Raw genomic sequence first — 17959 nt, 5'->3', positions numbered from 1 at the left:
GTTAATAGGAAATAAAATAGTTTTCATATTTTTAAAGTGTTCCATTTCTTGACAATAGAGTGTTTTTTACTTATTTCTATCTTGTATTAATTTGTAACCGCACTGGTTAAAAAAAGGTAAGTCTAACTTATTTTGGGACTGGAACGTTCAACTGCTTTGCCATTAATTTATCTTGATTTCTGAACATTTCGGGTGACAAACGGGGTCACGGAACCAATTAAGTGTGTCACTCGAGGTTCCACTGTACGTGCAAGAGACGCAGAATACAAACCCAGGAATTTCCACCCAAAATTTGGGCAAATAACATACATATGGTTTAAGGATTACACATAAATCAATTGAATCACAGTAAGTGGTCTTTATTTAAAAAAAAAAAAAAAAACAAAGAAACAAAAAAAAACAATAATAATAATAATAATAAAGAAAAGAAATATGCTGGAGCAATATTATGTTAATTTACTTTCATCATGTTGTTTCTCAAATATTGATTAATGCGTCACTGAACACAGTCAATTGTGCTCTTTCCACATCTGTTTTGACACTCACGAATTGCATCACTTTCACTTCCCTGTGACGTATTGTTTCCTCATTTGGATGTGCTGTACTTACTTAAGTTACAGGTGTGCACAGTAAAAAGAAAATCATGGTCGGGAATGAAAAGGTTTACACCAAAATATCCCTTGGTTTTGGCATGATATGACCATTGCGTGAGAAATATATGTATTTATATAAATTTATACACTGGTCGTGTAGTAGTGCATGCTGTTGCCTTCTATGTTGATGGCACAGGTTTTATTCCAAACAAGTACCCGAGCATCCAGCCACGACCAGTCCAAAACAAAATCATACAAGTGTTTCCCTGTGGCGACTCATCATGGGAAAAGCATAAAGTTTCAGAATTTATAAATGTTTATATGGCACAATAAACATGTCAACAAAATAACTTTTTGTTGTCTATTCCTGCATTTCACTGTGGCATACGTTTTATTACATTGACATAACCCAAGTCACTGATGGTGTAGTGGTGCACCCGCCTGATTTGTGTGCGGGCAGCGTGGGATCGCTTCCCACTCAGTGACGGCATTGATGGGGGGTGGATAGTTGTCTGTCTCTACCCTGCAACTGACTGGCGACCAGTTCAGGGGGTAGTCTGCCTTCTGCCCGAATTCAGCAGGGATAGGCTGCAGCATCTCCCTGCGACCCTGTTCAGGATATGTGGTGTTGAAAATGGATGGATGGATGAAATTAGACATTTAGTTATATTTATCATCCATCCATCCATCCATCCATCCATCCATCCATCCATTTTCGCATTCGCTCATCTTCACGCGAATCACAGGGGCTGCTGGAGCCTACCCCAGCTGTCTTCGAGCAGTAGGCGGGGGACCCCCTGAACTGGTTGCCAGCCAATTGCAGGGTTCACAGAGACGAACAACCATCTGTGCTCAGACTCATATCTCAGGACAACTTATAGTGTTCCATTAATCTGCCACACATGTTTTTGGAATGTGGGAGGAAACCGGAGACCCCGGAGAAAACCCACGCAGGCACGGGGAGAACATGCAAACTCCACATAGAAAGGCCGGAGCTGGAATCGAACCCTGCACCTCTGCACTGTGAGGCCGATGCGCTAACCACCGGGCTGCCCTTATATCTATCACAAAAACGGAAAACTGTGTAATACAATACAATTTGATAGTTTCCAAGAACATATTCACTCTAAAATATGAGCCTTATTTCTAAATTGGCTTTAGATGTGTTAGGTATTTTCTCTGTGCCACCAACATTGTAGATGGAGTGCAGTTATCGCTGCTTTGTCATGCAGTGTAACTTACATAAATGTTAAGCTTTGTGTGTCAATGGGCCACTAATGTACTAGCAACGAAATGTCCTTGGTAATTTTGGTGTGAAAGGTATCTCAGGTGTTCTAGTGTTAAGGTCAGCCAGAAATATAAAATCTTGCTCAAGGATTTACTCTATCAGTGAACTCAGCCAAAGGTTTACTAAAGTTCAACCCCGAAACAGATCAGATAACAATAAAACAGTGCATCAGCTTCTACATTACATTGTTTATTATCAGCATTTTTGCAACACAATACATTCGGGTCATCATGAAAATTGATTTGAATAGGAAAATCTGTTTTGATTTAAAAGTTGTCAATGCATTGGGACACGAACAAATCAAGTTGTCTCCATGCAAGATTGAACCAGTCACAAAAAAAAAAAAAAACAACAAAAAATCAAAAAGTTAGAATGGAGATGTATTACTATATTGCTCTCATGAATTTGTATTCTATAAAGGTAGATTTATACCCTTGCATTTACCAGTTGAGCAATAGTTTATGATTAAACACTGGTAAGAATTAGCTTCAACATGAAAAATTCTCATGTGGAATTTGCATAATCTCCCTGTGTTTGTGTGGGTAGTACTATGGCTTCCTCCCATAGTTCAAAAACATACACAAAAGCTACCTAAAGACTATTAATTGTCCTTAGCTGAGAATGTTTACTTGTCTATACAGTATGTGTCCTGCAATTGGCTGGCAACCAGTAATGCACCTTGCCATACCCGTCACCAGACCACAGTCGTTTAAAAGTTCACAAGTAGCCATTCTGGTCCAATTCATTCCCCGCTTACATGTTCGTGCTGCGCCTGTGGAGTCTTTCATTTACTCGTGCGTTACCTTAAAGGTCAGGTGTGAAGTAAACTTGGCCAACTATCTTTTGAGTAATACTTAGGGTTAAAACTATATCAGGCATACTTTAATTTTTTTTTTTTTTTTTAAACACAGCGCACCTAGGTTCATAGTTAGACCAATAGCAACACGCTCAACAATAAAAATGCTTTTGTTCGGCGATCTCCTGCAAGTGACATAATTTACAGAATGCCAAGTTGCCAGTCACTCATTGTAATGCATTGTCAATTGTCCCGTTAACTGCTCTCCACCATTGCTATCGAGTCATTCGGCAAAATGCCTCAGTGCTGTGTGGACATGCACTGTTCACATTCAGGCAAACAGTTGTTTGCGTGGCCAAGAGAAAAAAATGGTAAATAAATGGCACGTAAATGGACCACAAATTCGTTCTCGCAAAGCCCAGTGTCACCCCAGTGTTGACCAGCATTCTTTGTTACAAGCACTTACAAGATCTCTGTTTTTGCAACCGGATTTGCAAAAAAGGTAAGTGTGCTAATCAATGAATAACTCTGGCTATTGTTTGTGAAAACATTTGAATCAAAGTATTATATGTGTACATGGATGTAATCCTGTATGAAAACATCAAACTAAATGAGTGCATGGATTTAATCCTCTGTAATGGTTTAAAACTAACAATACATACTGCTGATATAAAGTGCAGAGTGCCCAACAACGCAACAGAACTACTTTAGCAATGACAATGTAAGACACCAACCCACTATGACTTGCGCTAGCGGGAATACATGCACCAAGGAGGTGATCCCATAGTGTGCAATTTACTGGACGGCACAGCATCGAGTTGCAAACAATAATGCTCGGCTAATGCTCGACAGCCTATAGGTTTTACCGTTCTTCCAATACCGATGGCTCTCGTCTCCCCTCCATGTCTGGCCGTTCACAGGCACAACATTTTCTGCATCCTAAACATCTGACTCGTTCATGCATGTTCCAACATACATCTTGCCAACAACCTTCTTTTCCTCCAACTTTTCAAACACCTGGATCCCCTCAGATGAGTTTGAAACGTCACTTTCTGAATTGATTTCTGACTGGCTTTGTACGCTTCACATCGTGAGCCCCGCTATTGTTGTCTGAAAGTGATGAGGCACTTAAGGGTTTGACGCTCCGCTTGGTGGTTGCGCCTTTTCGGCATCACGCGTGTACCAGCACCGATTTTGATTGGGAGGAATTTCGGCGCCCACTGACTGCCGGTACTGGAGAGCTCCGGGGCGCTTGTGTTTTTTGTGCCTGTAATGGGCAGCATTTTTCACAGCCCCGTTTTGGTCAGCGGAAATGTCGGTGCTGTTGGACAGTCTGCGACTGGATGGATGGATGGCTTGTGGAGCCGACTATGAGAAGAAAGGAGAGCCAGCGCAGAGCGCAGATGTGTATGTGGAGCTGGGAGTCGCTGCTTAGAATTGAAGCGGATTTACATGGGACAGGAGATGTGAGCCAATCTCTTTTCGTCAATGGACGCTACAGCTTCTTGTTTGCTTTCAAACGTAGCTTGTAGAAGACGTGTGCACATTTTCAGCATGACATCTTTGATCCACTGGTGAAGCGGCGGCTCCTCTCTCTCCTGTGGTTGAGAGGAAAGCAATTTCATCTGTGCTGTAAGTTGCACATTGAGCACATTTGACAATAAAGTTGACTTGACTTGATATCACTTCGGGAAAACGATGACATTTTTTTAATGCTGGATTTTGTTTCAGTATTTTACTTGTGACATGAAAATATTTCATTTGGGATTTTCTAAAAATGACTTCACAGTATACCTTTAAGGCTAGATGGATTCTAGTTCAGTTGCAGCTATGGATCCTTTTGTGATCTAGAAAAACACTTGTTTTCAAAAAAGAGTAACGGTACAGAAAGCAAATGAAAACTCAGCCTCCCAAGTGGACAAAAAAAGAGAACATGATCCAGGTTGAAGGAGCACGGCAGCAGTCCACTGCAAGCTGCACTACACATGAATTATGAAATTATTCATTTAATTTCAAAAGTTCTAATTTTGTGATCAGAATTATTGGATACACATGCACCTCCTGTTGCGGCAAACGCCTAAACTTTGTAGCCAATATTATTGATTTCACTATTAATAATTTCTCAAGTTATAATGTGTGGTACAAAAAAAACAATATTGCCAATGAATAGGTTTTTGTTCATTATGCATTTGGGATAAATACACTTTTTGGATAAATAGTTGAGTTATTGGCATGTCCGGCACTATATCTGTCACCTTTGCACATAAAACATTTTTGCCATTGCCTTGTGGCCACTTGGATCAGGCTTAACTATTTTGTAGAATATTCTTTGACCAAATTCAGTTAAAACTACTTTTATATCGAATAGGCGCTTAACGCGTTGGTGTACACACGTGATAGGTTAACGCCTGGAGTAAATGATTAATTCAAGGGGTCCAGGACTTTTCCAAAATAATACAGCGAGTTCCAGATGTCGACGAATACGGACGCCCATTCCCCATATTAGGTTATGGGCGGTATGTCCAGCCCCGCTACCTCCTTTTGATTGGACAAACTGTCTGACATGACCGCGTTGAGCAGCCTTTCCTCGTTGCTCATTGGTCCACAGGTTTGGTACGATATAAGGGCATTATCCTAATCAGCCGTGGTTGAAACGAAGTGGGTAAAGGCGGAATCCAAACAGGAACTGTGCAGCTTGGTGTGGCGTGGCACTTCGTCTCAACACGAACTGACTGACCACCACTGACAGAGGGTGTAGAATGCTTGAAAACAAGAGAGAGCAGTTGAAAACCTTCCTCCGGAGGATCGACGAGAAGGCCATTGTCAGAATCAAATACTTCATGAAAGAAAGGTAAGCAGAATGAATGCTAGCTGCTGCTGAGCATCACCCATTGAGCGGATGCTAACCATTGTCGTTTCATTGATGCTAGCAAACGTTCTTGTTTCCTAGTAAGACTCGTCCTACCACGGAACAGCATAGGAATTGATTGTTTGAATTGTCATAGATTTGAAACGTGCATGAGTTCTAGATACGAATGCGGCTGTTGTGCTAACGAGTTAGCCACTCGTGTGTCTGAAGATGCTGCGACCTTTTAAATCTTTTCGACTTGTGTCACAGTCGCTTATTTCCCATGCAACCCTGTACGAGATTATTCCTGCATAGTTTGTGTGTGCACAACCTTTCGTTCGTCATTAGCCCTGGCAAAACTGCAGTTTTAACAACTGAACGACTATATGACGATAGTAAAATACATGCAATTGTCAAATGACACTTTCGTCAGGTTTAAAGGAAATGTATTGATGTGTGTGACCCTAAATGAATGTGGACTGCTACGTCAGTGTACTGTTTCAGTAAGTGACGCCCATTCTGACCAATGGCTGCGCTCTGCCATCTCTCATGCTGAGCAAACTGACTTCATCCATTTCACCATGTGGGTCAGTTTGCCAGATGCACAAGTTGTCCCTCTTAAACTATGCAGACCAGAAAGACTGCAACATTTGTAGACCACCTAATTCAGTCATGCACTCACATAATGTTTAAATAAGTGCAATTGGACGGTGATCCTCAACAATAACATGCCAAGTGAGACAGTTTGACTGGCTTGTAATAATAAAATGGGCAATTCAATGTCATCGTGGCTTCCAAAAACAACTGCACAAAAACTAACATAAACAGGTTGGATGTGAAGAAGTTTATATCATATAAGCAAGAATGTTGAGAAGGTTACCCACAACGCAGCTGGTCATAGCTGAAGTCATGTGTTGCCTCTTGTCAAGGCAGTGCTGATGACCACTCCTTTGCTCATGCAAAGTTAAGTCAAGATGGTCTGTCAGTACACTACAATGTCTTGCAGAATGACATCATATTTAGTTTCTCACATTCTTGAATTCCATTTGTAACTTGTCCATGAAAAAATGCAAATGCATCCTGGTTGGAAAGGAAAAAAGAACTGAACAACCTAGTTAAAACAGGACTTTTTATCCATTATTTGTATGCAAATCTACAGTTTCATGTACCGTACGTATTGGGTGTACTGTACATCCACTTGTAGACAGGTTTTGTGTTTCTAGACCCGCAGCATTTAAAAGAAAAGTAGACCAGCACCATGATGCAGTAGGTGGGTGTTAATCGTGTATATATATATATATATATATATATATATATATATATATTTTTTTTTTCCCCTTTCATCAGCATAACCTTTAAAATCACCTCTGTCTGCATTGCCTGTCCACGTACATGTGAGCCGCTCTATGCACAGGGCCACATGACTTTCTCACCAACACACATTCAGTAATGCATGCACACAGACACACACACACACACACACACACACACACACACACACACTTATACACACTCTGCTTTCTACAGACGTAGGCCTGGCAGGCCTGCCATTAACTACATTTTATTTTCCCCCGAACAAGTAGTTCACTTCCTTGCCCTTCCTGTCTGTTCTGTTGAAGCTCAAATCCTTTGGCTGGCTACACTGTAAGCACAAGTACCCATTTCTGATTTCACCCCAAATGCATTTCATATTGTATTTATTTATACATTTCAAAGGACGTAAAATATTGCCACGTTTACATTGACGCAACACTTCAAATGATATGAATGTACAAATGCCCAAATTGTGCACTTGCGCCGGACGCCTATAAATTCAGCATTGATCCCGTCCGTCACTGCAACCCAGAGTCATATTTTCGAGCTGTCTTTAATTTTCATAGTTTTGTTATAAATGGAAGCAGAGTAATCACAGAGTTAAAACCAAAAGTGTGTGCTTTACGGCCGTTGCTCTACTTTTCTCTTTTGCGGTTTTATTTGGGTGTTGACAAGTTTGAAAAACTCTGTGTAATTTACCATCCAAGTATACCTTAAATGCCACATTTATACATTACAGCCACTTAACCAAGGTTCAAAGTGCAACGGAACAAAATGTGCAGCAGTTTAAAAAGAAACTAGTCACATTTTAAATGTTGGCATTAAAAGCTACAACATATGCAACAACACTTAGCTTGAATTTGATGGCAGACATGTTCCATGTCTGATATCCTAACATATTTCATTACTTAGTTCTGGGCATCAGCTGCAATGGTACCTTTTTTTTTTTTTTTTTTTTTAACTTTGTAAGTTTGAAGGAAGACAACACTCCATTTCTCTCCAGAAGATGGCAGTCTCACACAATGGGATGGGCTTGATAGCAAGTACTTTTTGTGGACGAGCTCTACGGAGAAGACAAAATGTTTTGTCAAAGGCTTTTTGGTCATGTTGGCAAATGAAGGCAATTATGATTGTATTTTGTTTTTCTGACTGGAATCAATCTTCTGAGAAACAAAATTGCAGCTGTTGGCTTCATTCTTAAATCCCTTCATGTGTGATTAATGAAATGCATCTTACCGTTTGACTGCAAGCTGCTGCCTGTTCATGCCTGTAAAGTGCTTTTTTTAGCTTTTGCCCTGGCACCTGAATAATAATTTCGACACAAAGCCAACAAAAATGAAAGCTGATTTGAGTAGCTTCTGGAAATGTAAATCACAATTTGCTTTGCTCTGCTTTGTAGTCAGTTGGTTTTCTTTTTTTGCCACTGCACTTGACTGGCAAACTGGGTATACCATGCCCTTTGGCCAAAAGTCATCTGTGATGTTGAGGATATGCGGTATAAAAAAATAGATTTATTATTATTATTTTTTGACCAATCAATTTGAACCTGGTTGTGTGAAGTGAAAAAACTGAAAACTCATTTTCTGTGGTGATCAATGTCTTTGTCAGTAAAGCAATGTTCCTTGTGATTGGTACGCTCCACTTTTTTTTTTTTTTTTAACTTTATTCTCAAAGTCACCACCCCATCTCAAACACACATGATATGGTCTGCATTCTGTCCTGTATTAAGACTGAGCTTGGCTCTATTAGCATGCCTATTGCGCTAAGTGCATTTGAATCAAATTTTTGCTTGTTAAGTTGGTTGAATGGAGGACTCATTTAAAAAGTAAATGACCCACCAATAGGCTTCTTACCCCCCATCATTTACTGCCTACTGCTACAATCATTTCCATAATAACATGGGCTCCGACCACTAGAAAAGACAATGGTTATTGAGGAATTTAGGTCTGGATCCCAACTGTTTTTTTTTTTTTTTTTTTTTTTGTCTTAGACATGTTCATGCTCCACTTTGCATTTCAGCCTCTTGTCTTTGTTCTTGGGTGCATTCAAGTGTTGCTATAAAAATAGACCTTTACTCCCATTGCCTTAGTCAGTCAGTGTGTCCAAGTGCAAAAGGTCTCCCTAGTGTAGGTTTAAAACGTTACAGTTTGCGAACGACAGCAGCATGGATAGAGGGGAAGCGATAAACCAACAGAGGTGCGTCGCGGAGAACCGTTCAGCTGTGGTTCTGGCAAGGTGAGACGAGAAAATCTCCAAGTCGCTCTATTCACTAATTCATATTTGTGTGGATGTTGATGTGGTGGCTCAGTAATCTATTTGAAATTACGGCTGACGACTTGTCTTTAATCAGTAAGTCAGGCTCGGGCTGTGGTTGTTCAAGCTTCAAAAAGATGTCCCTTTTATGTTGTAGCAGTATTCCAGTGAGCTCAACAGATCCATTGTAATGAGTAAAATGTAGTTCTCCTCAAATAAAACTTGAGCACGCCTGAGTATAAAAATCTTATGCTGCCTCTTATCTGGGTTTGACAAACCGTCTTCATTTGATGTTACTTTGTCAGAGACTAAGTAAAACTCTAGGATGTGTCAAGCTGTATCATTTTTGTAGTGCGGTCAGACACGGTGCTCAGTGTGGAAAATGGGTCAAAGGTGTGCATTTTTTTCCGGTCAGTCTAAACCCAAAGTTTATTAGTTTCTTGCCATGGAAATGGACTCTTGTTGGCTTCCTGTCCCTTTGTGCAGTCAACGGGGGAACCTTCCACCCTTGCATATTTTGAGACAGTCTTAATGTAACCCAGAAAAACCTGTAAACTGCAAACCAAAGACTCTGCCACACTCTGCAATTGATTCTTTTTAATTCAGAGTGCGGAGGGAAGGAGGAGGAGGCAGTGTGTGTCATGGTGTTGTGGGTTTTTCAAGAAACTCCCTTTTGGAGGGTTCCAGTTAACAGCCTCCCCTTTTTACAAACCCGTGATGATAGCCTTTGATTACTGCCTCTATCGGCCATGTCAGTTTAACCTCATGTCAAGGAGAAATAGAGTAGAAAGAAACAAATGTGTGGATAACATTTGACTGCTCATCACAACATTGGAGGCTCAAGAGCTGCTGCAACATCTCTAGTAGACATGCCTACAAGTTCGTACTCGAATTAGCTCACCACTCCCTGTTTTTACTTGCATAGTTAATCCAGGCATGCATAATGACATGGTGTGCCTCCCTCCGCCTGAGGCTGCATTGCACGTCTTTCTTTTACCGCCTGCACTTTGTTGCAGTTGTCTAAGGGAATGAAGTGGAAAACACATACAAGTGGAAGGTGCCAATTGGGCTCCCCTGTGATGAAGAATGCTGATTTCTTTTTTGTTTTAATCGCATCATAATTAAATTGTGTGCTGACACCTTTTTCTCGGCTCGCTCAAAAGGATGTCGCCAAACCTTTTGTAATATGATCATGTAACACCACTCCTAGATAAGGCCTGACTGGCCAGTTTTCAGCAGCTTATTTTGTATCTGCTTTTGCTTTTAAGAAGCAGAAGAATTGTCTCCCTTTTTATTTTTTGAGCAGGATCTGTCAGTGGAATATTTCAAAGTATTTTCTGAGCATAGCACTGCCTCTGTGTGCATCTGTATAAGTGCACTTTGTTTGTGCTCTGGTATGTGTGCTTTGCTGCTTTCCTTCATGCTCGTTTGGCTTCAGGGGGCGTAGCCAGGTTTGACGTCACCCTCTTACGAAGTGTCACACCACCACCACAAGCACATACGGTAGTGGCTTCCTCTTTCAGGGCATTCATACAAAACATAGCACCATGAAGACTGGTTTTCACCCGATTGGACGATCAGTAGATGGATTGTAAATCTTGTTTTTCTATTTTGTAGTAACGGCATGAAGCCAGAAATATTTTAATACCGATTTTTAGGTTTTTGTTTTTTTCTTAGAAAAGGAAATGCCAACAGTTAGTAGGTATATGAGTTTCCGTTCATCAAAGAGGTTTAAATTTTCCAGGTAAGGTGAATCATTTGATTTGATTTTTTCCCTCTTTTCCTTTAGATTGTGTGCCATCTTTGTCAGTTGTAATCGGGACCATATTTTTAGCCTTAGACTGTGTCAGTCAGTTATCACAGTTGCTTTTTTTTTTTTTTTTTTTCCCTCCCCCTCAAGGCTATTCAAATCAGGACGTTTGTGTCAAATTGAATTGTAAACAGTGATAGTTTTCTGTTTTAAGGATAGACTCTCAGTCTAGAGAATAACAGGTTCATAAATTACAATTAATTGCAGGATTTTGAGAGCCTCAGTGGGATTTATGAGCTCCTGACCTCAAGGTGTTCTCACCTGTTGTTTCCAAGTCCTTACTGGAGCTGTGAACAACTGTGCTGTAATAATCCACATTTCCGCAGTCATTTTCCGCAGATTAAATATTGCCAGCCTTTTACGCTTCGCCTTTCTCAATAAACAGCCCGCTAACTTGATGTTGTAACAAAAATGACGTCTCGGAAGAGGAAAGTAACAACAACTGTTGTGCAATAATACTTCAGACCGCTCGAGATTGTATATCCAATGGTTGCTGTTACAAAGTGACTTATTTCTCATGCAAAATTATGTGTTGGTGCCATCCTATGCATGCACATAAACCGGATTCTCATGGGACAATTTTTTTTTCTTTTTCCGATGTCCAGCAGCTACCCAGTAGAGAGCAGTGGTGGTGGAGTGCCAACCAAAGTGAAGAAGAGCAGAAGCACTTTAAGTAAAGATGGGGTCAAAAAAGTGGAGGCCAGGAAGACGTTGAGTCTGGAGGCCGCTCAGCTGCAGATCGAGGAGCAACACAAAACCCTCACCAGACAGTTGTCAATCAGGTAAGATCCCCTATCAAAGGATTTCCATTGGAGCGATAGCCAATCAGTTTTTATTTTTTGGAAAAAGTAGAATGGGTTCAATCACATGTACACGGTGACGTGCTTGGCGTGAGGTGGCGTCACAATAACTTGAATCTGTATCACAAGACTTGAAGCTGTTGAGCCAAGTCGTAACACACATGATTGCGCTGTTCGGGCTCACGTGATTTTAATGTGTGTGAAATGCCCTCATGATGTCGGGGACGCACAATGAGGTTGTCTATGCAGTCATGTGAACACCATGGCACTCCAACAGTGCCAAATATTGTAATCTGTGTAATTCAGTTCATCTTCAGTTGAAATGACCGCATCTTGAAAGCTACATGAAAGCCTCAATTGAGTAAACATGTCCGAGTCGTGCGATTTCATGATGAAACAACATTGACAGAAAAACTCAACTGGATTCGAATCTGGCAATGTTTGGTTTATACACAACTAAGTATGTCATGTATACTTAGGTCGCAGACCTTCGACGTTGACTGCAGAAGCTTCGAAAGGAATCGGGCCAGCAGCGCACAAAGCGTAAGTCCACCTTACCTTTTGAAGTATGACCTTGTCATTTGGAGAGGAGCTGTGCTTTTCTCTCGTTGGGAAGCATGTGCAAATACAACAGTCGCACTTGGAATGCAGCACAAAATCAGCAAGCTGAGGCCTACAGTCCACTCCGTGATCAGCTACCTTAAATGAACCGGAAAACATTTCTTGCATAATTCATTCGTGTTAGGTCCTGTTATACACTAACCGCCACGCTTTAAAAAAAAAAAAAAATGTACACTGTAGTCTCTAGACCTCATTAAACTTCAAGTGAGTAGTAAACATTGTCTCTTTCTAATGATTTCAGAGCTGTGAGAGGGAAATAGGTATCTTCATGGCTAAACATCGCCAAAAGAAAGTGTAGTTGCCCCCCCCCCACCAAAAAATAAATAAATAAATAAATGATCTGACTGCAAACTGTTTCTTCTACCTTGTAGAGTTTCATAAAGCACAACGCAACATTCCACAAGTTGTTTCCAGACATTCCAGAAAGCGAAGATTTGATACATGGTAGGTAAACATGACCAACGACAGCTTCTTGAGTGACTTAACCCAATATCAAAGTTGATGAAATTTACCCCCTTCTTTTCCCAGCATACATCTGTGCCCTACAAAAGGAAGTGCCCTACCACGGTCGACTGTACATCACTAACAGTAATGCCTGTTTCCACTCCTCTGTTCTGCTCAAGGACACTAAGGTAGGCGGACAGTCTGTTGCAGGATTTAAACTACGCTAGCTGTCCGAAACCTTGGGACATTTTTTTTCCCCTTATTATATCCCACCATTTAATTTTTTTTTCCCCCCTCCTGTCCCAGTTTCCATGAAATCAAATTTTGCTTCCTCTTGCTTCCAGGTCGTGATCCCCGTCTCCTCTATCCACATTGTCAAAAAGCAGAACACTGCTTTGCTGGTACCAAATGCCTTGTCAATTCGAACCACCGAGGGAGAAAAGGTTTGTTCTTTTGTGCAGGCCATGAGAGCTTGTCATCGTGTTTGTCAGCCGAATGAGTAGCTAATGTTCTGTCTGTCCTGTTCCCCGTTGATATTCAGTTCCTGTTTGTCTCGCTGCGGAACCGAGATGCGTGTTATCAGCTGCTGCGCTCCGTCTGTCCTCAGCTTGAGGTGAGAGGTCCCGGACGCCACTACGCTCTTAATCACGAGTTACTCCGACTGCAGATATGTTGGAATGCAAGTGATAGAAGTACTGTCAATATACAAAGAACTCAAATGTCATCAAAATTCTACATACTAAACATTTGCAAAAGTCTCATCTGTAACACTGGTGATTGACTTTTTCCATTAAAATTGTCAGACTGACAAGTATGTTCAGCACCAGCATTATAAGATGAGATAAGATAACCTTTATTTGTCCCACATTGGGGAAATTTGCAGTCTACAGCAGCAAAATTTTGCATGCACAAAATAAATGTTTCAGAAAACTGTACCAGTATAAAAAAAATAAGTGTGCATTTTTGTTTGCAGGACCGCAGCACCAACAGTAGTCCGGTCATCTCCTCTGCTGAGCAAAGCTTTGACAAGAGCAAACTTGTGGTAAGGAGGTTTTGTTGTACTGTCGATTTTGTTTTCTACTACTTTTGAAATTACTGGAGATGATTTTAATTCAGTCACTTCACATTTCCTCCTCCGTTGCGACCACAGTCTCCATGTCAGCAACTGAATGAACTCATTATTGTCTCTCCGTGTCCCATCATAACAGAACTCCAGCCAGTCGAGTCTAGATGGCAGCTTTGACCTGTTCGATGGTTCTGAGTCGCAGTCGTTACAGGACAAACCTCTGCACAACACGCACAAAGGTGAGAGGCCAACACTGTGCGTTAGTTTTTCTATTCTCATTTGGATAAAAATGGATTGACGGTAGTGTGTCTTTATTTTGTTCCTTCACCGTGACAATAAAAATTAAGTTTCCAAGCGCTAAATCAAATTTATTCATTAGGATCTACTCACTCCACACTTATCACACTACTGTTGACTTTTGATGAGGGAAGAATAATTATGTGAACACCTTTTGATAGTGAAATGAGCAAATTAAAAAAAAAAAAAAATTGTAGCGACTCTTCTTTGTTGAGCTAACTGAACGGAGCATCATTGCGGCCTAGTCTAGCCAAGGCACACAGACAGTAGTTGCGCGCACAGGTGTCAATCTCTGGTCCTCGAGGGTCACTATGCTGAACCTGATTTAAAAAAAAAAAATCATTTCTTTGGCAAGCTCTGCAGTAGCCTGATAACGATCCCGATATTTGAATCAAGTGTCAGAGGAGAAACACATCTAAATAATGCAGGATCGAGGACCGGCGTTTGACACCTGAAAGTTTAGCAGAAGATGCTAGACAGAAGTGTGAAAAATTTGGGACAACCAACAATCCGAAACCGGATTGCTTTGGGCGTGTATTGTAAACGTAATCATTGATGTCTCCTTTGTCTGCAGAGGCTGCACTACCTAATGGAACAGGATCCACTTTCAAGAGCCTGCATGAGCTGCAGAGTGAGAGCTCATCTTCAGAGGACGATCAGTCAGTTTCAGGTATCAAAAACAGTCCCACAATATGCCTGGTTAACTGCCAATTCATTGAAAATATTTGAGAAGGTTCATGTTCCATTCAAATAGTAAAAGACACAAAATTGCGCATGTTCCTGGTGCCCGTGGGATCATGCGTCGGTTTGAATGCTCTCAAATAAATGATGCATGAAAGCCAAATTTAAATGCAGCCTGCCAACATGACTTTGAGAATAACGCTGTCCTTGCATGTCTGCTTCCTCTCCCAGCTGCAGGTGGCTGGTGGGTTTGGAATGTGATGGAGAAGGCCAAGTCTCTGCTGGTTCAGAGAGAGGCCAGCACCCTCAACACGCTGCTCTTCATCTACTTGATACTGTAAGTCGCTTTGTCTTCACTCCTCACATTGACACTGTCTTCTTGCGATAAGATACAATTGCACCACACCCCTCATGCAAAATGTTTTCATTTGAGGAACTTTGTTCGTTCAAGGTCGGATGTTTGTATGATCTTGTAAACTCATAGCAAACGGTTATTCAAAAGTTATGTTTTCCACACAACACTTGAAGAAATTATTATGGCCCACATCGTCGAGTGTGAGTGTTTGTTTCAGCTTGTCTCTGCTCCTCAGGGTGGTGGTGCTGCTGCTGTCTTCGGGCTACATTGGGTTACGAATCGTGGCTCTGGAAGAACAGCTGACGTCACTTGGTGCTTTGCCTGAGTTCACCCTACAGAGCGGGTAAGTTGTTGTCCAAGCCAGGCACAAACCAAATGTAGTGAAGAGTTTGGCCCAGGCTAGTCAAAATAAGATGAAATTGTAAACGCTCAGAGATTGTCTCTCTGAGCAAAAAGGCCGTGCACAACACAATTAAGGACTACAGTCAAATATCGAAGACCAAACGCCAACTTTTTTTGGCAAGCTGGTTGACCTTCCTTTCATCTCCATACAGTCGTCAGCCTTGTGTAAAATGCAAAACTGTTCCCCAAAGGGGGAAAAAAAATAGTTCGAGCCTTGTGATGAATAGTGATTTTGACGGCATGGACTGGGTGATTTCCTGCCTAGAAGGCAAGTCACCTTGCAGAACAACCTCATGGCTTTCATTTGTTCACCGTAGCACTCAATTATTTAAAAAAAAAAAAAAGGAGCTAGCTGTAGTTAGAACAATAATGATGAAAATGTAGATTACGGCATGGGCGGTACTCGCATAGAGACTAAATCCACTCAACTTTATGCTATATCCTTTATGTTTTTTGACTTTTATTTGTGTGCCCCACACTTTTGGAGTGTTGCTTGTTCGCTGACCTTTCGCTGTGCTTCACTCACGCCATTCCTTCTTTTTCAGGTACCGCCAAGACACATAACATTCAGCAAGAGAAGGAGAGCTGCAACGGCTGATTGGTGACTTGGAGGATCGCTTGCACCGGAAGACTTTTCACATGCTCGGACGGTGCGCCCAAGACACTGTAGCGTGACGCCAAGAGAAAAGTGGCCAATCTGTGCAATTTCAGAGACAACTTTTTAACTTGAAGGGCTATAAGCTTACAGTAGTTTAAAAAAAAAAAAAGAGAGAGAAACACCACCACTTACTCACACAGAGCCGAGCCAAAACGCATGTACATCCTGCCTGGTTGCAGCGTGTCTTGCTGTGTGGACCAAAGCCAAGCTTGGAGGACGCGGGAGCCACTGTTCCACATCTTCTTCCACTCCTTCAGCATGCAGTCTTAACAGGGCTATCTATACCCATCAGCATTAGCCAGCTGTAGTGCTCACCGGCACACCTCGGCACCGCAGACGTCGCGCTGCCGCTAGCCAAAGATGTGCACGTCTTTCTGCATGACGTTCACTCTCACCCTTCCTTCCGTCTTTGCAGCAGTAGGAACGCGTCTGTCTTTTTGGAAACTTGGGTACCTCTCTTTTGAATGTCTTTTCTTTCTGACCTGCTGTGGGCTGAAATGATGATGATGATGATTATGATAATGATGATCAGCCCACAATGGTCTCCTCTCATCCTCTTTCTTGATCTCTTCCTCTTTGATGTGATTTAACAGGTTTAATGATCAATACTCAGAGATTGACCTCCATGATCAATGCATCCATAGTTGACAGCAAAGTAGGACAACGTGCCTCATTGTGTTGTTGGGACCAAGTAGCATTTCTGTGTTCATAGTCTTTTTTTTTTTTTGCACCAATGATGTATTGCTAATGGTCATATACTGTATATGTCTGCATTAAGGAGAATCGACTGACTACAAGTTGTCCCTCCCCTCAGTGTAGGGCAACTCAAAACCGTACTCGTTAAGGTCCAAGTTTCAATAACAAGAAAGAAAATGGCTCCACAACATTTCAAAATGCAACAAATTTAGATTATGCTTCGCGAAACGTCTTTTATTCCTGTGTGTTGTTTTTTTTTAAACCTAACTTTTTGTGCGAAAAAAAATGTGTGACGTGGTATTGAAGATGAGTGAAAGGAGCGAGTGCACTTTACCAAATATGTTGTGCCTGTCACAATCCAAGACGCTGTGTTTGGATTGAGTAGAAATGGCAGAAAGTTGTCATTTCGGGTGTTTGTCTGACGGTGCTAAGACCTGAATTTGTTTATTTCAAAGTCTATTCACTCAGGGCCGGTGGGCACGACCCACCTGGTAGATATTCCTTTGTCATTTCAAAGTCTAGCGCTTGTCATTGGGCTGTATGTCTTGGCTTGGGTGCGTCTCTTGCGGTCCCTTTCAGAGAGATCACCACTTTGTTTAATTTGACTTGTTTTTCTTGCTTGACTTGATAATTTCTCCGTAAGAGCCTCTCCCATCTGTCTGATGATGCATACATCCGCAGCACAGCTCACACTCTGTTGTGGAAACTTTCCTTCCCCAACAAGGAGCTTAAAACTGCATCTGAAGTTTCAGTTTGCTGCATAAGACACGCGCAGTACTGTCAGTCTTCCACCAGGGGGTAGCACACGCACACAACCACCGTCCGTAAGCGTACTCCATGTAAACATCCTACAGAGGGCAGCGTTTCTGTGGTTTTTGCACTATTCAGTGTAAACTTTGTCACAATTGTTAAGTCCTAAATTATACTATGGCCCAATATATATATACATCTATATTTATTTGTATTCTGTGTAATTCAAAGTAGTCTCTGTGAGATGACTTTGCTATTGTTGAAAATAAATCATATGTTGCGAAGAA

At 41.4% G+C, this 17959-nt stretch overlaps 1 protein-coding gene across 5 annotated transcripts; it reads left to right on the top strand.

Annotated features, from left to right (window-relative positions):
- Window positions 1-5321: 5321 nt before the first annotated feature.
- Window positions 5322-17959, top strand: LOC109519107 (GRAM domain-containing protein 3). 5 transcript variants are annotated; one of them, XM_019875442.1, is made up of 13 exons: window positions 5322-5528; window positions 11511-11684; window positions 12182-12245; window positions 12695-12767; window positions 12852-12955; window positions 13112-13210; window positions 13309-13380; window positions 13741-13809; window positions 13976-14072; window positions 14705-14800; window positions 15043-15148; window positions 15402-15509; window positions 16114-17959. In XM_019875442.1, the coding sequence occupies exons 1-13, from the start codon at window positions 5437-5439 to the stop codon at window positions 16130-16132; spliced, it is 1173 nt and encodes a 390-aa protein (XP_019731001.1). In that variant the 5' UTR covers window positions 5322-5436; the 3' UTR covers window positions 16133-17959. The 5 variants fall into 5 exon arrangements, with proteins under 5 accessions (XP_019731001.1, XP_019731000.1, XP_019731002.1 ...); XM_019875441.1 differs by having other exon boundaries at window positions 11508-11684; XM_019875443.1 differs by lacking the exon at window positions 5322-5528 and adding an exon at window positions 8956-9074 and having other exon boundaries at window positions 11508-11684.

This window comes from Hippocampus comes, unplaced genomic scaffold (assembly GCF_001891065.2).
Source record: "Hippocampus comes isolate QL1 unplaced genomic scaffold, H_comes_QL1_v1.1 scaffold132, whole genome shotgun sequence".
NCBI classification, from domain to species: Eukaryota; Metazoa; Chordata; class Actinopteri; order Syngnathiformes; family Syngnathidae; genus Hippocampus; species Hippocampus comes.
Note: the sequence above shows the minus strand (reverse complement) of the source record. Positions and strands in the feature narration are given on the sequence as shown.